We start from the raw sequence: 20,340 nt of genomic DNA, 5'->3' as shown, positions 1-20,340 counted from the left end.
TCTGGATTTTAAGAACGTGTTGAGATCGCAGCAGTTTGTTAGACTTCATATGAGCTCCTTACAAACAAACAGTGAACCCGTGTTCATAAATGACCCGCTGTGCCATTGTTCACATAATGTCCTCTTTCCAAAGGACTCCTTTATGAGTCGGACTATTGGAATTGATTCATATTGGTCATCGTTAAAAGCAATATATTTGTCTAAGTCGGGGGATGAGCGCTGTGGTTTCACGGGGCGGGGGGGGTTATTGTGGGAGGTCTTAACCCTTTATTCCCCCATGATGGATGATTCCCAAGAGCACTGGGAGCAGGTTGCTTAAGCTGGTACTTATTGCTGTAATTGGATTCGATTTCACCTGTGGCAGGCGAGAGGGGAAGTGTCAGTTTCTTAGCGGTTCCATAAGCGAGGAAGAGCAAGAGGGAGTATTATTCACAACCTTTCCTCGACCCACACGGCACGGTGACATTCAACTCTGTAGTGGTTTGATTGTGATTGACTGCAAAAACTGCAGTTCCGTCTTGTGGCTGGGTGGAGAGTGTGGATGAAGGTGCTTGAGTGATTGATTGGAAATCAAAGACTGATGATTAGTTTCCATCGAGTGGATTTGGGAATCGGTGGAGTCAGTGTGGTTTATTTTCCTGCCATCCTTTCCATTATTTCTTCCATTTCTGTCAACATGGGTCACGGTTTTTAAATGGAGACACATGTTTCCGGATTACATGTGTAATGTCATTATTCATGGCAGCGGTGGACGAACCAACTGGCCATCCTTTGAGCCACGTCACTAAAAACTACACCAAACTGCTCATGGGTGAATGTGATTAAATGTTGATTCCACTAGTGATCCAGCTATGTGTTCCCAGTTACAGCAGGGAGTCCATTTAGCAGCATGTGCTCCGGACCAGTCAACCCGAGCGCACGGAGTGGAGCTAAATGCTCACAGCGTTAAAGCCAGAAAGCTTGTTTCTTCTGTTTTATTAGCCTCATGGATCTTCCATCACACGGCCCCGAGCTATTTTTTCAAGCCAGAAAAAAAAGGCTGACATTCTCTGCGGTGTGTCCGTGAGCAGCGACGCCTCTTCCCGTTCATGTGTGCGGTTTTCTGGGTCTCGGTGTGTATCCGAACACGTGCCTGTGTGTGTGTGTGTGTGTGTGTGTGTGTGTGTGTGTGTGTGTGTGTGTGTGTGTGTGTGTGTGTTTGGGCGTGTGAGCCCAATAAATAACTCGCAGCCCTCTTCTCTGAGTGATCTCTGCACTCTCAAGGTAATGATAGGGAACCTGTCCTCAAGGATAAACAGCATCCTCCCAAAGAGACACAATTTTCTAGCAAAGGGTAAAATAATTTTCCCTTGGTCTTCAGTCGGCTTTGAAAAGCATGTTGTTAAGATAGAGGAGAGAATAAAGGAGGTAATTAAATAACACAGAGAGAGAGAGAGAGAGAGAGAGAGAGAGAGAGAGAGAGAGTACAAAAAAGGTCTTTACAGAACACTGAGGGCCAGAGGATGTAGTGGATACATTTACCAAAGTACTTTATATTATATCTTATATCATGAGTACCAGCAGAGGAATTATTGAGGGGCTTTATTTAAAGGAATAGTTGGGAAATTAGCTGGAGCCAGCAACCAGTTAGCTTAGCTTAGCATAAATACTGGATACAAGGGGAACAGCTAGCTTGGCTCTGTCAGATGTCGTTGCTTTCACACACAGGCTAGCTGTTTTAGCTTAGCGTTATGCTAAAATATCCAAAAAGGAGCAATGCCACAATTACTCAATAGCAAAAGTCAGAAAATCTACAATTTGAAAAAGTTTCAACAATATACAGCACTTGATTACCGAAAGTATTCATGAGTATTTCAGCTTGGGTTTCCTCCTCCATCCTCCAGCGGCAGTAAATATTTTTGACAACGAGGGAAACGTCAAGCAATTTTAGGTGCGACCAGACAGTAAACACAGAGCTCTCCTGCGTTGCTCTCCATTGCGACGAGAATCAAGGAATGTAACGTTACTCTGCTGTTTCTAATCGCGCTCCATAGCCTCCTGTTCAGTAGCGAGACGAGGGAAACATTCCAGTCATCGCTCCGCAGTACATCACAAAGTGAATGAAAGAATTGTCAACACAATGACGTTGGGATGTATAATGGAAGCGCAGCGGGGACCTGAAAATGTTTGACACAAAAGGAGGAATATTTACCGGGGAAATGCAGTGCAATAACAATGAAGTGGCGTGCGATGGAAATACTGAAGTACAAGTATCTTGAGAGTGTATTTGAGTGGATGTACTTAGTTGCGTTCACTGTAGTGTGTTCGTAGGCCTGTCCATACCAGGTGGAGAGAAACGTTCCTATTGTTTTCCTATTTCGCCCCCCCCCCCCCCCCGCCCACCACCATCGCCACGACAGCACAAACACTCGCCGTATGTGGGCTCTGACCCGGGCAGGTGACCGCTGCGCCGCAAATGGATTGGCCAAGGCCTGTCGCCAGGCAGTGACTCTTCATCACTGAGTGTTTTGGGCATTGAGATAATGGCCCCCATTAATCTCCAGCCACACTCAGGGCTGCCCCACTCCCACTGCCACACACAATGACTGACGCTCGCATAGCGGCGCACGCATTCACATTATACAGGACACACACAGAGGTCTCTTTGGATCCGTGCAAATAGCCTCTAATTTATTAGTCTCGATCTCGCCTTTCCTTTTGTTTTTTCTCCTTTCCTATCTTTTTGTTCTGTTCCCTTCCTTTACTTTGTTTCAGGTGTGTTGTGTCTTTTCCTTTTCTTTCCTCACCATATCGTTTTCTTCCTCTTTTTTCTTTTCCTTTTCTTTTGCTTTCTTTTCTCTTCTCTTGTTCTCTTTTCTTCCCCTCTCATCCTTTCCTTTTCTTTCCTCCATCCACCCATGAACAGCTACATCTCCTTTCCTTTCACGAGGTAAAGGTTTACCCCACATCTCCTTCTCCTCTACCCACTCCAGGCCTCATATTCTGAAATGACCTTCTGCTTGTGTGTGTGTGTGTGTGTGTGTGTGTGTGTGTGTGTGTGTGTGTGTGTGTGTGTGTGTGTGTGTGTGTTTGCCTGCAAATGTTTGTGTAGTCGAAGAAAACTAGGGGGGAAAAAATGACCCCGTTCTCCAACTCGTCCTGCGTCTCCCTCTTGTCTCCATCTTCTCTTTATCACTCACTAACTGATTCTCTCTCTCTCTCTCTCACCCTCTCACACACACATACACAGAGCATTTTTTTTCATTAGGTTTTGGATTATTAATGGAATAATTAGGTTTGGGATGTATTTTAATGAACAAATCAATCACTGAATTAAATATGGGATCGGATGCAGGGCTGAGTGTATGCAGGGCTACGGGAGTCTTTTAATTTGCCTCCCCTCTCCTCTCACTTTCTCTCCCTCCGTCTTCCTCTCGCAGTCTCTCTCCTCCGGCTCAGTATAATGAAAGTAAAATAGATTCGGCAAGTCGCTGTCCTGCCGGTGAAATGATTGGCTTTGACAGTGAAGTCTGGGCTGGACGAGGGTCTTGATTGTTTTTCTTTTGGGGGGGTGCTTGACGGGGGCATTCGGTCGGTGAGGGGAGGGAGTGGAGCGGTGAGGGAGTGGAGGTCCTCGTGTGAACATACCCACGGGCGAAAAAAATGTGGACTGACGTTAGCAAGACATGCCCTGCAGGGAAAGCCTCCAGTTAGAGCAGCGCTCCGGTGTCATGGCGGCCCTGGGTGACGTTTTACAGATTGACAGTGCTAATAATGGCGCCGTACACAGACCTCCAAAAGTGTCTCCCACGGTGAGCTTAACGCTGCTGCGTTGTGGTAAAACATGCCTGGAAGCATGTGTACGTAAGCAATGGTATGATCGCTTAAAGAGACAGTATATGCTTTAGAAAACTAAGCACATACAAGAAAAAGACTCCACACACACACACACACACACACACACACACTGCTTAGATCTGGGGACCTTTTTAAACGTGGCTCCCAATCTTTGGCCTCATATGTGTGCATCCCTGTGTTAATGTCCTATGTGTGTGCGCGCTTCCACAGCAGATTGTGTGTTTGGATTTGCATCCCACGGCGGCTCCCCGGGAGATGCCACCCGATGGCGGGAGATCCAATCTGGTCAAGCTTAGTGCGGAGCTTTCCGTGTCATTCGCTTCCCCGCGAACGCCGCTCTGTGCTGAGCAAACACATATCGCCTGGGCTCATTAGCCAAGCCTTAACACTCCTTCCTCCTCCTCCTCCTCCTACACTGCTGCTGACATTTATTTCCGACTGCGACATAGACGTCACAACCGGGTCAACTAAATGAACATGTGGTCCTGAAACACGACATCAGATCAGTTGACTTTCTATGCAAAGTCACTTTGGTTCCTACCTCCTTGCTCCTTGTAGATTGATCTCTTTCTCCAACACATTGTTCCTCGTCTTTGTCTTGTATAGATTGTCCTCGTACATCTCGAGAGCCTCTCTTTGTCCCTCATTGAGAAACACTATAGCCAGCTGCCTGGCAGCGCCCCCTAAAGACACACCACGCTCAGAAAACCCCCCAGAGATCCTCTTGGAGCTCCTCAGAAGAGTCAGGCACACATTCGTATTTACATATGAAAGATTTCACAGAAAGATGCCGTGAATCCATTTTTGTTTTCAAACGGCGTACTGTAGTGCAGATCATTTGTGCTCGTTGCCGTTCTGAGAATGTGAATACAACCTCTTACAGCATTGAGCAATTAGCTAAGGAGCGATGAAAGCATTTTGCTTTGCACTGAGAGGCAATTAGGCAATTATGATTAAGACCGGAAAAATAACATGACTCCTGTCAACAGCGGTTGATGAACGCGATGCAGCCCGGAGGTGAAACCTATTTTCCTCCTCGTTTATCGGCGACGGGTCGAACACGTGTGTTAGAGAACGTGAGAACCAAAGTTTTGTACTGTAATGCATACATACGCATGTGAATATAAACTACAAACGGTAAGCATCCATGATATATACAGTATATATAGTGAGTGATCGATGTGTTCAGTGCCATGCTATACATTCACTTTCTTTTATTCCAGTCTGTATTTCCTACTAAAACACATTATACTAAGTTATAGTGAATTGAATACTGTCAGCAGGCTCTATGGTAGTGATCCATGTTCAGCACTTCACTTCCCAGGGGCTTCATTAATAATGCAGTCCCACAATTCTTTGCATCTCAGAGCTTGTTCGGGAAAGCACATCACGCCGTGATTACCAAACAGTGCAACCCATAATGCTATTCTACATCCTGAAAAAAAGAAACCAAAACCAACTAATGTGCACCCTGAGCAGTTTTCCCCTTCCTCCACACACACACACACACACACACGGACCACTTCCCAGGAGTACGCACATGTCCCTGCTGATGCAACAAAACAAGGCGATAGGGTGGAGGGAGAGGAGGAAGAGCGCGAGGTGATGAGGAGAGAGCGGTCGGTGGAGGGATAAGCCCCCCGGGTCTTTCTAATTATCAGTGAGGATCAGCAGTGCTCAAGGATGCATAAGGGGAGGGATTTGACTGCCAGATCCAGCGGGTAGGAAGGCCTGATTGGATCGGTCACCTCTCTCCGCACACACCCGCTACCGGCTGACGCCCGAATCCGAGGCTCATTAGCCGCAGACATATGCACGCCGGCGGCGGCGGCGGCGGCGGGAATTCGCAGGGATTCTCCTGCAACCCGGGTTTCTGTAATCTGCTCGCTGCTTTTCTTCCATTATCAAGTCCTACAAATGTCATTTTCAGAAAACAAGAAATTCCGCCCGCGTTCCGATTCGATTCAGCGCAATCAAGTCTCCATTTTCTTCATAATAACAGCCGTGTTATGAACAAACAAAGGGAAATAATACTCCTTTGTGTGCCCACGTATATGCAATCGTGAGCCCGAATGCTGTCCGGCGGCTTCTCGCTGCGATAATAACCCGGCGCCATAAAAAAATTATAACATCTCACTGTCACAGCAAGTAGTGGGCAAATTATAGGCATCAGCGCGAAGGTTGCGCTTATAGCCCGGTGCTCAGTTGATTGAAATAAGGATCAGATCTCGTCTTTGTTTCTTTCTCCCTCCTCTCTGTTTGCTTCACCTGTCGAACTCCGCTGAGCCGTCGATGAGACCCATCATTACCGTCCTCGCCGCAGCCCACGGCAACCTCCAACTTCACAGCGTCTCGCCTGAGCGCAGATAATTGATGCTTGGACAGCGTCGTCACCCAGCAAGGACATTTAGCCGCATCGCTGCGAATGTCATCTTTTGTCAAAGCTAATCATCGACTCGATGTAGCCAGAAGTGCTTTTGTTTTGGTTCCAGGTTAAGGAATCGCAACTTTACATCGCCAATCTTTCCTCGAAAAGAGCGCGAATTCATCTCGCTCATCAAGCCGCTGTGTCCTCCTTTCTAATTCCACTGCAGCAGCCCAAAAAACTATTGACATTTGCTCATGTAAATTTGCCAGCAGCGGTCTTTTATTGCCTGCACAGTGACATTTCGGATGGATCTGTATGTACCACAGGGGAGTTGAGATCATGGCGACAGAGCTCGGATAATTTTACATTCGCTTCCCTCTCTTGAGGTGGAGGTAATTAAGAACGAAAGCAAGCGAGCGCCGATCACTGTCGTGCAACATTGTATTTAAACTCCACACTCACATTTTAAACCTCGCGTTATCTCTCACTGTGGTCTCACACACACACACACACACACACACACACACACACACACACACACACACACACACACACTCATAAACACACTCCGCTCAGGTTGCTTTTGCTGCTCGGTGGTTCCAGAACGGCTGAATGCGTAGTAAATGGGCCTGCAGCCCGACTGCTGCGCCACAGCTGAGCCGTCTTTATATATATACGTATATATATATATACATATATATATATACATATATATATATGTGTATATATATATACATATGTATATATATATATATATATATATATGTGTGTATATATATATATATACATACGTATATATATATATATACATATATATATGTATATATATATATATATATATATACATATGTATATATATATATGTATATATGTATATATATATATATATATATATATATATATATATACATACGTATATATATATATACATATATATATATACATATATATATATATATATATATATATATATATATACGTATATATATATGTATATACATTCATTATGTCACGTTAGCCTGAGTCGTCCATTAACCGTCCAAACCATCCGGTGACGCACTTTGGAGCTTATTGGTTTGCAAATTGCTCCGTGCTGAACCGAGATGTGAGACGCTTCAGCAACAGATTTGGCTTTCAAAACAATGTTTCAGAATAAAGTCTATTCTATTCTGTCTATTCACCTGATTAAAGAGAGGAGCGTCTGGACCTTGACTGGCTCATTCTTGCTGCTTCTATTTTTCTCTTTCTCTCACACAAACACACACACACACGCGCGCTTTGGGGACCGCCAGCTCGGTGGGAATTCTATCTCCGGCGCCGCACACGGCGCGTGACAGACGACCACCTGCACCACCTGAGCGGACCCATTGTGCGCGCTCCTTATCGCACCGGTCCCGGTTCTCGGCGTGCGGACAGTCCCACATTGCTCACATTGTTGCTGCCTCTTCGCCCGCTCGGCGGGGCGGTGGAGTTTCAGCGTGAGGGGGTGGTGGTGATGGTGGTGGTGGTGGTGGTGGGGGGGGGGGGGGGGCTCTTATCGCTCCCTCTGGAAACAGACACCTCACCCTCTGGTTCCTGTACCAAACTCAGCGTGCTGCCTTTAATTTCCATCTTCTCTTGACATGAATTCACAAATAAACTGTACAGCTTATGGATACGGCGGGAGAGTTGTATCATGAAAACAATTTGCCCAGCGATGGTTCCTGGAAGAGCATGTTGCCTGGCAACAACAAACCGAACAGTCTTTCTGAATAGCTATTTCATGTCAGTGTATGGCTCATGTTGGTGATATCACAGACAAACACCAGACCTGAATTGAATTTATCGCCCGCTGCGCTCCATCACGTCCGTCCTCCTCTTCCTCCACTTAGCGTCTTAACTGCTCGTCTTTAAACCCAGCATCTTTTATTCCACAGCACCCCCCCACTGAGGTGCACTGCTCCCTGACGGTCCACACTACTCCTCTCTTTTTTTTCACGCCTGGTTTCATCCTCTTGCTTTCCTCCATTACCGAAGACTCAGATCTTTGGTCCCTTTTCCTGCAGGGGAGACGGCTCTAACGGGTCACAGACCAGCCGTGACCCGATCCGTTTGCGAGCTTTGAAGAACTTTTAGTGTCTGTAAACAATTCAGGACAGAGAAGAAGAAAAAAATATATACTTTCAGTGTTGTTTAAAAATGCAATTGTAGCCTGCTTAGTAGCTAGTGGATTCACAGCAAACCACATCCTCTCACAAGTCATTCCACTTAACTCTTAAACGGAGGAAACAAGTAATTCAAAACCATATATCCTCCGTATTACTCAGTAATAATGTCATAATCAACCGTTTGTGTTGGTAGCACAGAGCAGGTGTCAGATATGAGAAAAGTGAAGATATGAGTTGGATGTAAAGTAGCGCGGTGGTGCTATTTGGCTACACAAGTCATTTGTGACAGTGAAGCTGACTTGTCCTAAAGCACACTCTGACTCTTGCAAAGGTCAAAAGTACAATGTTTAAATAAAAACAAAGTTGAATGTTTCAAACTACTATAGTAGCACTTCAGGCCTCCAACATAACCCAGTGTCATCTGGGATGTTCAGCAGTGCTGCTGGGTCCTTAACCTTAATGCTCCGGTGCAGCGTGTGGCTTAGCTCTGTGTGCTGTGAGAGCTGGGAAAAGCACCCAAGGGACCGTTTACAAAGGGTGAAAGTAGGAACCGTACGAATGTATTCAAATCTACCGCTGCTGTTCATCTGGTTCTGAACTCATGGAAACATGGAAGGAAACACCTCAGGTGAGAAACTATTGATTCACAATTGACCAGAGGTGCCTAGTTTGAATTGGCGTTGATGAGGAGTGATTGACAGCTGCGCTGGAGACTCCTCTGATTGGTTGTTTTTCTCTGGACGTGGTGGAGTCTTGCAAACTAAAAGGAGGCGGAGGAATCTGATTATCCGTCTCATGTACTACTGTTAGGGTACAGTGACAGTTTGAGCGAATATGTCAAAAAGACGTTTTTATTAAACTTACCAACTGTAGCTTTAACATTGTATTTTAGCTCCTTTTTCATCACCTGTCAAGCTGTCATACAAAAAGTCACGTTTTCGCTTCAATAACTTGAGAAATTGGCTCTTTTATAGGTACAAGTTCTGAGCGAATGTGACGCTGCGCCCTTGAAATCTCCGCGCGCTCGCTGCCGCCGCCGCCTTGTTTTTCTTTTTCCCGGCGACCTTTCCTGAGGTCGAACGTCGCAATTTCATCGGTCGATCTCACGGCGTCACAGACTTTAACATGCACTTCAGGTTAAGTCCACAAGGGCTCAGGCCTGCGCTTAAGGGCTCTGATGTGAACTTTAGTGCGGATCGTTAGCGTCTGCAAACCTGCAGACTTTCAAGAAGAGCTTGAGCAAAAGTTACAGCTGTGCTTAATGCACACACGTGTGCATTTTCACATGAGTGTGTTGTTTAGGTGTCTTTTTTTGGACTTGTCAGGAAACTAGAATAGACTCAGGCAAGATGCATTTCCCCTCCATTTTTGTACATCAACACACACTTCATGTTGCCTTCAAAGGTCAGTCGTAAACATATACTTTGAACTCTGAGTGCAGCGGCTCAGTGGAAACTTTGGAGTGGTGCGCGCCTACAATTGTAGCTCTTCCTCCGAGGCAGACGGCTTTGAAAAAAATACCATAAAGTATCTGCCTTCACTAGTCATTCAAGCCGTTGTTGCAACTTGCAGTTAGCAACTTAACTTTTGTTCGGATTTTCCTCAAACCTCATCCGTAATTCATGAGATGACCGACCAATAAACTGAACCCTACAAGCAATCAGGGAAGCTCTGCCAGAGATGACAGGTGGCCATCTCTACCTGTCAGTCACACACAGGTAATAGTGTGTGTGTGTGTGTGTGTGTGTGTGTGTGTGTGTGTGTGTGTGTGTGTGTGTGTGTGTGTGTGTGTGTGCTGCACTGAAAGGAACAGAACGGTAATGTTGTTTACCAAAGTTGGCAGGTTTAATTACTTTAGCCTGCGAGTTCCTGTATGATCAACTATATACAAGTTATGTAATCGCAAATTATCCAATTCCACTTCTATATTCAAGGACTCCGGGGATCGTAACACTTAAGCAGTGTTAAATCAGCGGGACCCTCTCGGCCTGAAACCGACGCCGGCCCCCACATCCTCCTCTGGGAGGCTGGTGTTTACCGCCCGGAGTGGCTGAAAATTAATTGGCTCCTTGAGCTGCTGTACATTCCCCCTGTCAGTGCAATGGCCTCACCTCATTGTGCTGTCACTTTAAGTCGAAGTGTATTAATGGACTGTGTGGGCCATTGATTCCTAATTCCTCTCGACGTTGACATCGGGGATAAATATTGCGTGGCACGGTCGTCCTCAGGCTTATTGTAATCAGCATTGTTATCGATCGCCTGCCCGAGCCCCCCAGAAGTAATCTATTTTAAATACACTTTCAGCAAAAAAAAGGGGGGGGGGGGGGGGGGGGGGGGGGGGGGCCTCGTCCCAGTACTTTGGCGAGGACAGAGGCACAGGGGCTGTAAGGATAAGGGGGGGTAGGAAGTGTCCCGAGCTGGCAGATAAAAGAGAGAGTGAGAGACATTCAGACAGACTGACAGATAGAAATATTGCCAGCGTGACCGACTATGCTCCGTGAAATATGTCTTGCTTCAACATATAGGTGGTCTCCGGGTGGTCTCTGTCAGCGCGCGTTTGTCTGCGCGTCTGTCTCCGTGAGGCCGGCGGATGATGGATGAGGGCTCAGCCGGCGGCGAGCCAGACGTCGGCGCTATCGATTTATCCTCACATTTGTCTGGGAGGAGGCGGCGCGGGGCGGCGAGCTTTTCGACGCAGCGCGCCTCGATATGTGCTCACACACACACACACACACACACACACACACACACACACACGTACAGTGTTTTCAACAGCATTTCAAACGGACAGCTATTCTTTCGCGCCAGCTGAGGCGTGGGCCTCGGTTGGAATTCTTCCATTGTCTGCTGAGCACAATGACTCCCTCCTCATCAAGGTGTTTTTATTGATCCACTTGCAAAGTGGCATCCACTTGTTTAACATCCAGTCTAATACACTTCAATTGGCCCAGCCTCGCCTCGTCGTCTGGCTGTTTTGTTCAGCTCAGCGCACACAACACGTGAAAGAGGAGTGTGTGTATAATGACTCGTGTGGCGGCGTGTGTGTTTTAGGATAAACCGTGTGAAATGAAATAGTTATTTTTGTGCCACTGTCAAGAGTTTGTGCTCCATTCAGCCCGTTGAGCAGTGCATAAGAAAAAGTCGCCGTTCTCTCTCCCGCTCAAGGCTTTCTTTGTTTTCCCCCGTTGCGCGCTCTGCTCGTTCGGTGTTCATAATCAACGTTAACAAATTGGAAGGGCTTCCATTGTTCTCTCTGCCGAGCCATCTTGAAAATGGCCCCCAATTAAGGGGGGGGGGGGACACAATCTCAGTTATGACTGAACACGATGGCGCTGGACACGTTACAACAAGTAGATATTGATGTTACACACTTGAAGACACACGGTTTGTTTTATCTTCTAGTTGAGCTGCCGTGTCCAGTAACAGTGGACAGAAAGTTACCCCTGCAATTACTTACTTAGAAACTACTGTAGCTCTCTACTGTATTTTTTCCATGTCAAAAGTTAGAATTTCTGACGTCTCCGGGATGCTATAAAAGAGCCTCTGCCTCCTGGAGTCGTATAAAAGTGATGTATGATAACGATGAAAGATTGAATCTAAATGTTTGGCGGGCGTGCCATTAATGGTGACAGTTATGGCAATGCTTTTCAGAAAGAAGGTGACATTTACCTCATCGAGGATCTCGCACCGCGCAGATCACGGAGTAAGAAATGATTAACGGCTCCATGAGAGGATTCGTAGTCGTCTCACCTTCTCCCTCTTCCTCTTTCTCTCTCAGGGGATGATGTACCTGGAGGAGAGGAGGCTGGTCCACAGGGACCTGGCGGCCCGCAACGTGCTGGTGAAGTCGCCCAACCACATCAAGATCACCGACTTCGGCCTGGCGCGGCTGCTGGACGCCGACGAGAAGGAGTACAACGCAGACGGGGGCAAGGTTGGTGTAAGTGGAGGGGTGAGCGTGTCTTCCTGTGTGTGTACAGTGCTTCCCCAAAGGACAGGACAGCTTACAGCAAAACGGTTGACATGAGTAGTAAATACTGCACACAAAAAGTAATAAAACAAAAGATCCAGGGAGGGTTGTTAGGTCTTCAGGGCCAGAAGCATTGGTGTGTCTCCGAGTGTGTGTGTGTGTGTGTGTGTGTGTGTGTGTGTGTGTGTGTGTACATCTACGAGAAATGTGTCCAAAAAAAATACATTTTTGTTGTTTCTTTTTAAAAAAAAAAAGACTCAAATAATCATTTCAGCACAAGCAGCAGAACAAAAATGAATTATCTACAGATGTAAAGATGACCTCAACCTCGTCTGGCACGTTGCCCTGCACATTTACATGTGTGCAACGTTTCACCGTATAGTTTGCCTCACGGCTGTGTGCATTTTCACATTTTATACACGGAAGAATTGCCCACCCCACCTACACACCAGGCAGATATACATAGCATGTTAATACCAAGCAATACTTCTGATGATTACAATATCTTGTTTTCCTTTATAGTAGCGTATTTATGGAATAGAAACTGTGGCTGCATTTAAACCTAGTAGAGGGGACAGATTTGAGAAAACGCAATAACATGTTGGCTCCACATTACCAGATGTTAACCAGCTGTTGTGCATCATTTTCCTCTTCGTATTTTGTCTTTTCATTTTTTCAAACCAGGTATGTGGATGTGGATAGAATTTGACGTGACATGGAGCGACATCTCTACCAATTTAAGAGCCGTGAACCTCTCTTTGGTCAGGCGAAGCCCGGTGAACTTCGTTTCAATAGTATACAATTTAAAAGCACTTCATCCAATGCAGGAATAATGAACCCTATATGCAGGAATAATGCAGCCACAGTTCCAATCAGTTTGCTGTGTTTGGGGACCCAGACCACATTAATCAGGAGCCCCTTCTCTTGTCCTCACTTGAGACGTACTCTGCAAATTGTCCTGATCAACTCGCTTTATTTAATTGGCTTGTTCATCGCCGCGTCAGCTGGAGGCCCGAAGGTAGACGCTGTTAGCCGTGGGCAAATGAAAAATAAAGTGTTTCCATAAACGCGACCAGCTGAGTTTGATGCGACCGTCTGAGTGATTGACTCGGCGCGGGTATCCGCCGAGGCGTTGACAAATGAGAGCTTGTCGTCGGCAGATACACACGTATGTCATGAAAGTAGATGCGCCGCGTGAGATAAATCAACAGGGGATGAAGGTGAAGACGCTGCGGCACATTTCCAACCCCGAGCTTTTTTCATTTCCCCTTCTTCCTGCCCATTTCCCTGAAGAGCAAGCGCGTGCGTCAGGCTCCCGCGTGAAGGCAGGGGCCGTGTTTCAAATGACCGATGAGTGCGTGTGTGTGTGTGCATGTGTGCGTTCACATGTAAAAGGCCAGATAATTGCCTTGTTCAGTGGACTCCACGGCTGACCCCCCCCCCTCTCCTCCTACAGTCAATATGGAAATCATATGGCGGTGAGAGTATGGCGATGTGTGCCGTTGTCCTTGTCAGGAATGTCAAAGGGCCCGTTTGTATTAGGATTTCACCCACTGGCTGCTGTAGACCGACAGGCTATTGAGATCATATGAGACAATTGCCCAATACGATCTCATTCGGTACCTTTTAAAAAAAGCATGCTCGCTATTGATGATCCCTGGGCTCGACTGAAGCTAATCAATCACGGTACTTGGGCAATATTGAGCAAAGTGTGGTTGAAAGCACCGTCGATTTCCCAATACTTCACAAACGCTTGATTAAAAGACGTGGCAGCTGTTGAGCAAAATAGCATAATGGGAATGTGTTCCACTCCGGTGTAATCGGTGCGACGCCTCCTAATTCTGTCTTTGTTTTGCTCGGTTCATGCGTCTTCACGTCCGTGTCCCTCTCTCCTCAGATGCCCGTTAAATGGATGGCTCTGGAGTGCATCCACTACAGGAAGTTCACCCATCAGAGTGACGTGTGGAGTTATGGTGGGTGCTACGTGCATTATCGGTCATCAGTGTGTATGTATGTGTGTGTGTGTGTGTGTGTGTGTGTGTGTGTGTGTGTGTGTGTGTGTGTGTGTGTGTGTGTGTGTGTGTGTGTGTGTGTGTGTGTGGACGTCACTGATTGTTGTGCTCACAGGTGTGGGAGGAAAAAAGTCAGTTGACCTGAAATCCTCTTTCCTGTTATTTGCATTTTTTCGCCGCCCTTATCTTTCGGCTCATCTTGTTCTCCGGCTCTTTGTCTCACCTCCCCATCTCCCCCTGTCTGTCTTGCTGCCCCCCCCCCCCCCTCCCCCTCCCTCCTTATCCTCCAGGAGTGACCATCTGGGAGCTGATGACATTCGGAGGCAAACCGTACGACGGCATCCCCACGCGAGAGATCCCAGACATCCTGGAGAAAGGGGAGCGTCTGCCCCAGCCGCCCATTTGCACCATAGATGTCTACATGGTCATGGTCAAATGTGAGGAGACACACACACACACACACACATGCATTCACAAACAAGCTGTGTATGCAAAATGTGCTTTATTGATCTTCTTGGCTCACTCTCTTTAAAGATGAAATCACCAGATTAAGCTATTACATACCTGACAAATCAAAATACTGTCAAACAAGCAATATCAATGTCAATAACACGGCCTACAAGGCCAAATACCCCCAGCGATATTAAAGGGAGATATTAAATACACTTAAATCTTCTCAGGGTACATATCACCAAATTTTACGTCCACAGAATTTAACCGTAAAAGTTAGTCATCGGTGAAATAGAAAAAGCTTGTCCCTTGCTACATATCACACGTTGCCATTAAAGACAATGTTACGGAGCAGCAGTCCAACTCCGACGTGAGTGATGTGGGGCACGTCGCCTTATTTTGAAGTCACGTTCCAGCGCGACTTGAGGTGTCACGGACGAGCTGCGGTTTTAATAAAAGCGTTCGTGCTTTTAATATGCACCTGGTAAGAGCTCAGGGGCTTTCTATTCAGTTCTGGAAGAGAGGGTTGATATGTAAAGCGGAGAGATGAAAAAACAGTTCAGGGACAGAGATATTGAAGAGATGCTGGTTTATGGTCTGCAGCATGCAGGCACCCCTGTTCGTGCACCATCCTCCATCTGGACCACCACGCCTCCCTCCAAGCCGCCGTACCCCGGCTCTCCCTCCAGCCCACACGGCTCGTCCAAATTCTCCCATCTTGCGCTCCGTCCCCCTGGCTGGATTCAGAGCCCTGGTTGTGGTGTACGTGTCTGCGGAGGGAGCCGTCCTCCCATATTTCCAGGAAACGGTCCAGACGCGCAAGCCAATCCGTGCTATGAGATCTGCCAGCTGACGGCTGCTTGGCTCTCCTTTTCTCCTCGCACCAGTCTGGTCATCGCTCCACCCCGAACCCCAATATGGTGCCGCCCCTCCCCGTCTTCTGGTGGCGGCTGAAAATCTCATAAAACTTCAACTTCTCCACAGATTTATTTCTTTTTTTTCCCTCTTGCCATTGCAGTTCTTCGCCCTTTTTTTTTTTTGTTGCACAAATATTGTATCTGCGCTATGAATATCCATCTTATTATTGCCCTATGAATCTAAACTAGCTCTACCGGTGCACCGCTCCTCTGGATGAGGAGAACAGCAGCGAGCTGGAAATGCCACATGTGTTGAAAGAGAATGATGTGATCCAGCTTGGAGCTCGATATCAAAACATAAAGTCCCGTGACAAAAAATGTTCACCCGATCCGAAATGTCATGAGATATAATTGTTCTTTTTCCAAATGATAAAACTACTGCCAATGGCTGTTGAGAAGCGCAGAAGCAACCGTGAAAGCCCTGCAGCCATTTAGCCTAACTGACTTCTGCCTCTGCCCCCGGGAGGACGAGAGTAATTTGTATGTGCTACGTCAAAATGTCCGAACAATAATGTTTTAAACGTAAAGGTCAAAGGGGTTCCCTTTACTTGCATGGGCGCCCGCATAGTTCTGATTTATTAGTCATCTTTCGGGCACATATCTGACAAACACGACATGTTATAGTCTCCCTACAGCTGTCGAGTGTTGCAATGCTACAGACCCACGCACAACCGCAAGCGCGCACACGAGTCGCGTGACGTCGGCCGAGCATCATCGGTGTGCGATCGAAGCGGGTCGAGCACAGAGTCAGCCCAGCGGGAGGGTCACGCCGCCCCCGCCGGAAGCCACGAGGAAGCTCGGCAAATGGCCGCATTAATTCTTAATAGCGCGTTGACTGAGAGAGCCGTTGTTTGTGCCCCGCTAAAGATGGAACAGAGTTTTGATTGCTGGTGTAATTGCAGCTCATTTAGTTAATGTGCCTGCGTGCGGCGCTAGAGCGAAAATTAGAGGCAGCGAGCGAAGACGGTGGCGGGCGAAACGGCGCCGGAGAAGGTCGGGGGGTTTGTTCGGATCGACTGGAGGAAACGGACATTAGGCCACAGATTGTGATTTGGAAACAGCTGCGTAGACGTAGTGAGGATATGTCACTGTGGCAACCGCTAACATTTGAAATAAAGTAAATGGAAACACTTGTATTCTGCTGCTGATCCATGGAGCCTCCCTCTAGGATTGCCAGAGGCACCAAGTCCCCACTCTAGCCTCTCTTGTTATAGAATATGTAATGCACACGCTGAAGTCAGCAACTGTGTTTGCGTCGCTGTCTAATCTGAGCTGAGACTCCACCTGGCTGTCACCTCACCTGCAGGGGTTTGCTGCAGCTGTGGCCTCGGGGAGAGAAGAGACGCTTTTCCTCCGCCTTAATAACTGCCCTTGAGCAAAGCACTTAGCCCTTAGAATGGATGAAACTCTGTTAAAGTGAACACCATGCGTGTTCTTTCAGGGTTTTTTTTAAATGTATTTCCTACAGAACTTTCAGACAGTGAACAAACAGCTACATTTTTCGTATTAATATAAATGTCTGTTCGCTCACTATGTATTGCAGAATAAGGTGACACGGTGTTGCGACTGCAGTTAGTTTCGGATGAGACTTCCTCATCAACTCACTCAAGAGTGTTTCTATGGCCGAACAAAGAAGGCAAAGAGCGATGAATGCATACTTAGGTTGAAAGAAAATAATTCAAAACGAGGTCTGTAGATCGTCTTGATTAACCAGATATTTTGGATTTTGGGCTGCGCTGTCTCTTTAAAGATAACTATAGTACAGTTTCAGAGATATTGCCACAATCACCAATAACTGCAAGTGTTTCATTGCCTCTTAACCAGCTCAATTATTCACTATCATACAACATTAGTTTGTCAAATATTATTTCAGCTTGAAATTGATTCTTTGTAATGAACTGGGTGATCGTTTCATTTGTATTCAGCGCACAGAAGACCGCTGGTGAAACGGTCTTGTTTTTCGCCCATACACCGACCCTTAAAGCCCTCCTCTGCTCCGTCTTTCTCTGTCTCTTCCCCAGGCTGGATGATTGACGCAGACAGCAGGCCGAAGTTCAAGGAGCTGGCTGCTGAGTTCTGCAGAATGGCCCGGGACCCCCAGCGATACCTAGTCATCCAGGTGTGTTTGCCTCAACAGCCTCACTGTCGGAGCACTCGATAATAAGGCTTTTAAAATAATTCCGTCTTCCAAGATATTTATGGAGTATAACCTCAGCAAAAGCATCCGCTAAAAGAAATCAATGGTGTCACTTTTAGGGAGACGACCGCATGAAGCTTCCCAGCCCCAACGACAGCAAGTTCTTCCAGAGCCTCCTGGACGAGGAGGACCTGAATGACTTCATGGATGCTGACGAGTACCTGGTGCCTCGGGGGTTCAACGCGGCCCCTCCGTCATACACAACCAGGCCTCGCGTCGACTCCAACCGAGTAAGGCTTCCGCACTCAAACCCTTTCAAGACCTCGAAATATAATATTTGTATTTCCCTCTGAGCCTGCCCAGCTCTCTGTCCTCTATAAGGGCTCAAGGTGGTTAAGAACTTCCAATACACTGATGGTTTCCCTCTGCTAATGGCTCCCCTCCATCATTTCCATCCCAGCGTGTGTGGCTTAAACCTGGGCTCTTTATGCGCTAGCTCCCCCAGGCCACATGTTTCATTACTCAGAGCTCCGTAAGCAAACAACAGACGCTCTCTTAAAATGCCGGAGCCGTTTACTGATAGACAATAAGGCGCAGGCTCGGCTGTTTGCTGTGCAACGTGGCACCGCGAGCCGCTTCCCCGCGGCTCTTCATCTTATGCACCTTTACCCCCGTGACCTACCCAGTTTGCCAGCGGCTCTTTGTTCCCTGACGGACACACACGTAGCCCCAAAACACACACACACACACACACACACACACACACGGTAATCCATTCAGGGTCCTGCGTGTTCAAGGTCAACACCCCGAAACTCCTTTGATTGGGCAGTCGAAAGCCTCTACATGCCCACACGGGGGAACATAAGTCATCGCTGAGATCCATCGGCTGGCTGACTTTGACACGGGAAGTTAGTTATTCAGACGCAGTCCTGATGCAGACGGTTATCTAATCTGGGCTGATTTGCTCTCAAGCTCGTACTTGAAAAGAGGAGCGGATAATGACTGGCTTTGAAGAAAGGGATGAACGGAGAAGTTTTTGGAGGAGGGGCAAGTTGATGGCAATGGAGGGAGGAAGGTGGGAGTAGGTGGACAGTTAAAACCTCAGGACATTTCCTTTTTTTTCCCTCTCTGTTGTGTTTTCCTGTAATTGCCGCTGAAGCGCTGGCAGTTGCCAAGAGTGCCGAGGAGTAGGCCTGAGTTAAATAGCCCACGGCGAGCCAACACAGCACCTCAAGAAGCCCTTTGCTTCACATGTCATGTTTTGTATTTTCTTGTGTTTTTTTTTTTGTTCTTTTTTGAGGTTCAGGTGTTTGAATCGCAGCTCTGCCTGGCTGCCCTTCACAGTCCCTTAGGGCGGATGACTTCACTGTCAGAACTTTGTTGGAGAATTTTACCCTCAGCAGGCAGCTGCACGGGTTAAAAGTCTCACTTCCTGCGCCGCAGGTGGCGTACAGCTGGCTTAAACTGACTCAAACTTTAGGATTATCGGCATTCGCCTATTGGGTATTTGTTGTGGTTCAATTGAACTGTTGACATCTTTAGTGTAGTTTGTTAAACAATCTTCCAGCTCTTTTATTACAAAATAGTTGCACAGTATCATACTTTAAAGTTTCCCCGAGTCGCTTAGAATAAAGAAACTCAGTAACGTCAGAAACCACTTTTCCCGTCTCAAACCCACTCTTTGCCTCAGAACCAGTTTGGCTATCGAGACGGTGGTCCAAATCCCGCAGAGGCCTCTGCGACGGGCGCCCAAGCCTGCGTGAACCCGGAAGCCACGGGCGGACCGGGTCCGGCCCTGGAGGACCAGCGCTGCAACGGGAGCCTGCATAAGAAGAGCCTGAGCCAGGCTGGAGGAGAGGACAGCGGGGGCCAGAGGTACAGCGCCGACCCCACCATCTTCCTGGGGGAGAGGGCGCCCAGAGGGGACACCGACGAGGACGGATACATGACGCCCATGAAGGACAAGAGCTCCTCAGGTACTCTAGGTCAAACACAAAACACAGCGAAGTCACGGTCATTCAGCTAAGAGTCCATCCAGGTAGAAATGCTGCAGCATTGTTGTTTGAGCTGTATTTAATCAGTGTAGATAATGCTACAATTCAAAATAACCTCACCTCTTTATATTGATTTCTCACCAATCTATAAAACATAAGTGCAATAGAAAAACACAAATAAAGAGAATTTAAACAAGCGCATACTCTACAGGTTGCACCTCTTCCCTGTTCACAGAGTATATGTGATCTTTAGTAGTACATTCTGTCATTTAGCCTGTTCATTTCATTCCATTGATTCAAATTCCTACCCAGTTCCTATCACCGGTGTATGTCAGCTACTACACAGTCATGTTTTGCCTTTGATCATAATTCAGTCCATCAGCCCTGCTCTCGCACTACCGTCTTTGATTTTTGAGCAGCTCAAAAAATATACAAAGCCTGCAGCGAAAATGCATCTGATGCAATGTCAAGGAGCGGAAGAGTGGGCAAAATCAATAGGTTTCACACC

General features: G+C 47.1%; 1 protein-coding gene across 4 annotated transcripts in view; it reads left to right on the top strand.

Moving 5' to 3' along the window:
* LOC137879205 (receptor tyrosine-protein kinase erbB-4-like) overlaps positions 1 to 20,340 on the top strand; it is a 194,179-nt gene that overhangs the window by 159,114 nt on the left and 14,725 nt on the right. For 3 of the 4 annotated variants that reach the window (XR_011103711.1, XM_068719870.1, XM_068719869.1), the window contains exons 21-26: positions 12,131 to 12,292; positions 14,220 to 14,295; positions 14,625 to 14,771; positions 17,723 to 17,820; positions 17,958 to 18,128; positions 19,529 to 19,814. Coding sequence is in view for 3 of the 4 variants with exons in the window: in XM_068719870.1 (XP_068575971.1) it covers positions 12,131 to 12,292; positions 14,220 to 14,295; positions 14,625 to 14,771; positions 17,723 to 17,820; positions 17,958 to 18,128; positions 19,529 to 19,814 (940 nt within the window). In the remaining variant the exon portion in view is untranslated. The remainder of the gene's footprint in view (positions 1 to 12,130; positions 12,293 to 14,219; positions 14,296 to 14,624; positions 14,772 to 17,722; positions 17,821 to 17,957; positions 18,129 to 19,528; positions 19,815 to 20,340) is intronic. The other variant, XM_068719871.1, reaches the window with a different exon arrangement.

This window comes from Cebidichthys violaceus, unplaced genomic scaffold (genome assembly GCF_023349555.1).
Source record: "Cebidichthys violaceus isolate CVI_PGR_0920_01 unplaced genomic scaffold, fCebVio1.0.p SCAF_24, whole genome shotgun sequence".
Lineage (NCBI taxonomy): Eukaryota > Metazoa > Chordata > Actinopteri > Perciformes > Stichaeidae > Cebidichthys > Cebidichthys violaceus.
Note: the sequence above shows the minus strand (reverse complement) of the source record. Positions and strands in the feature narration are given on the sequence as shown.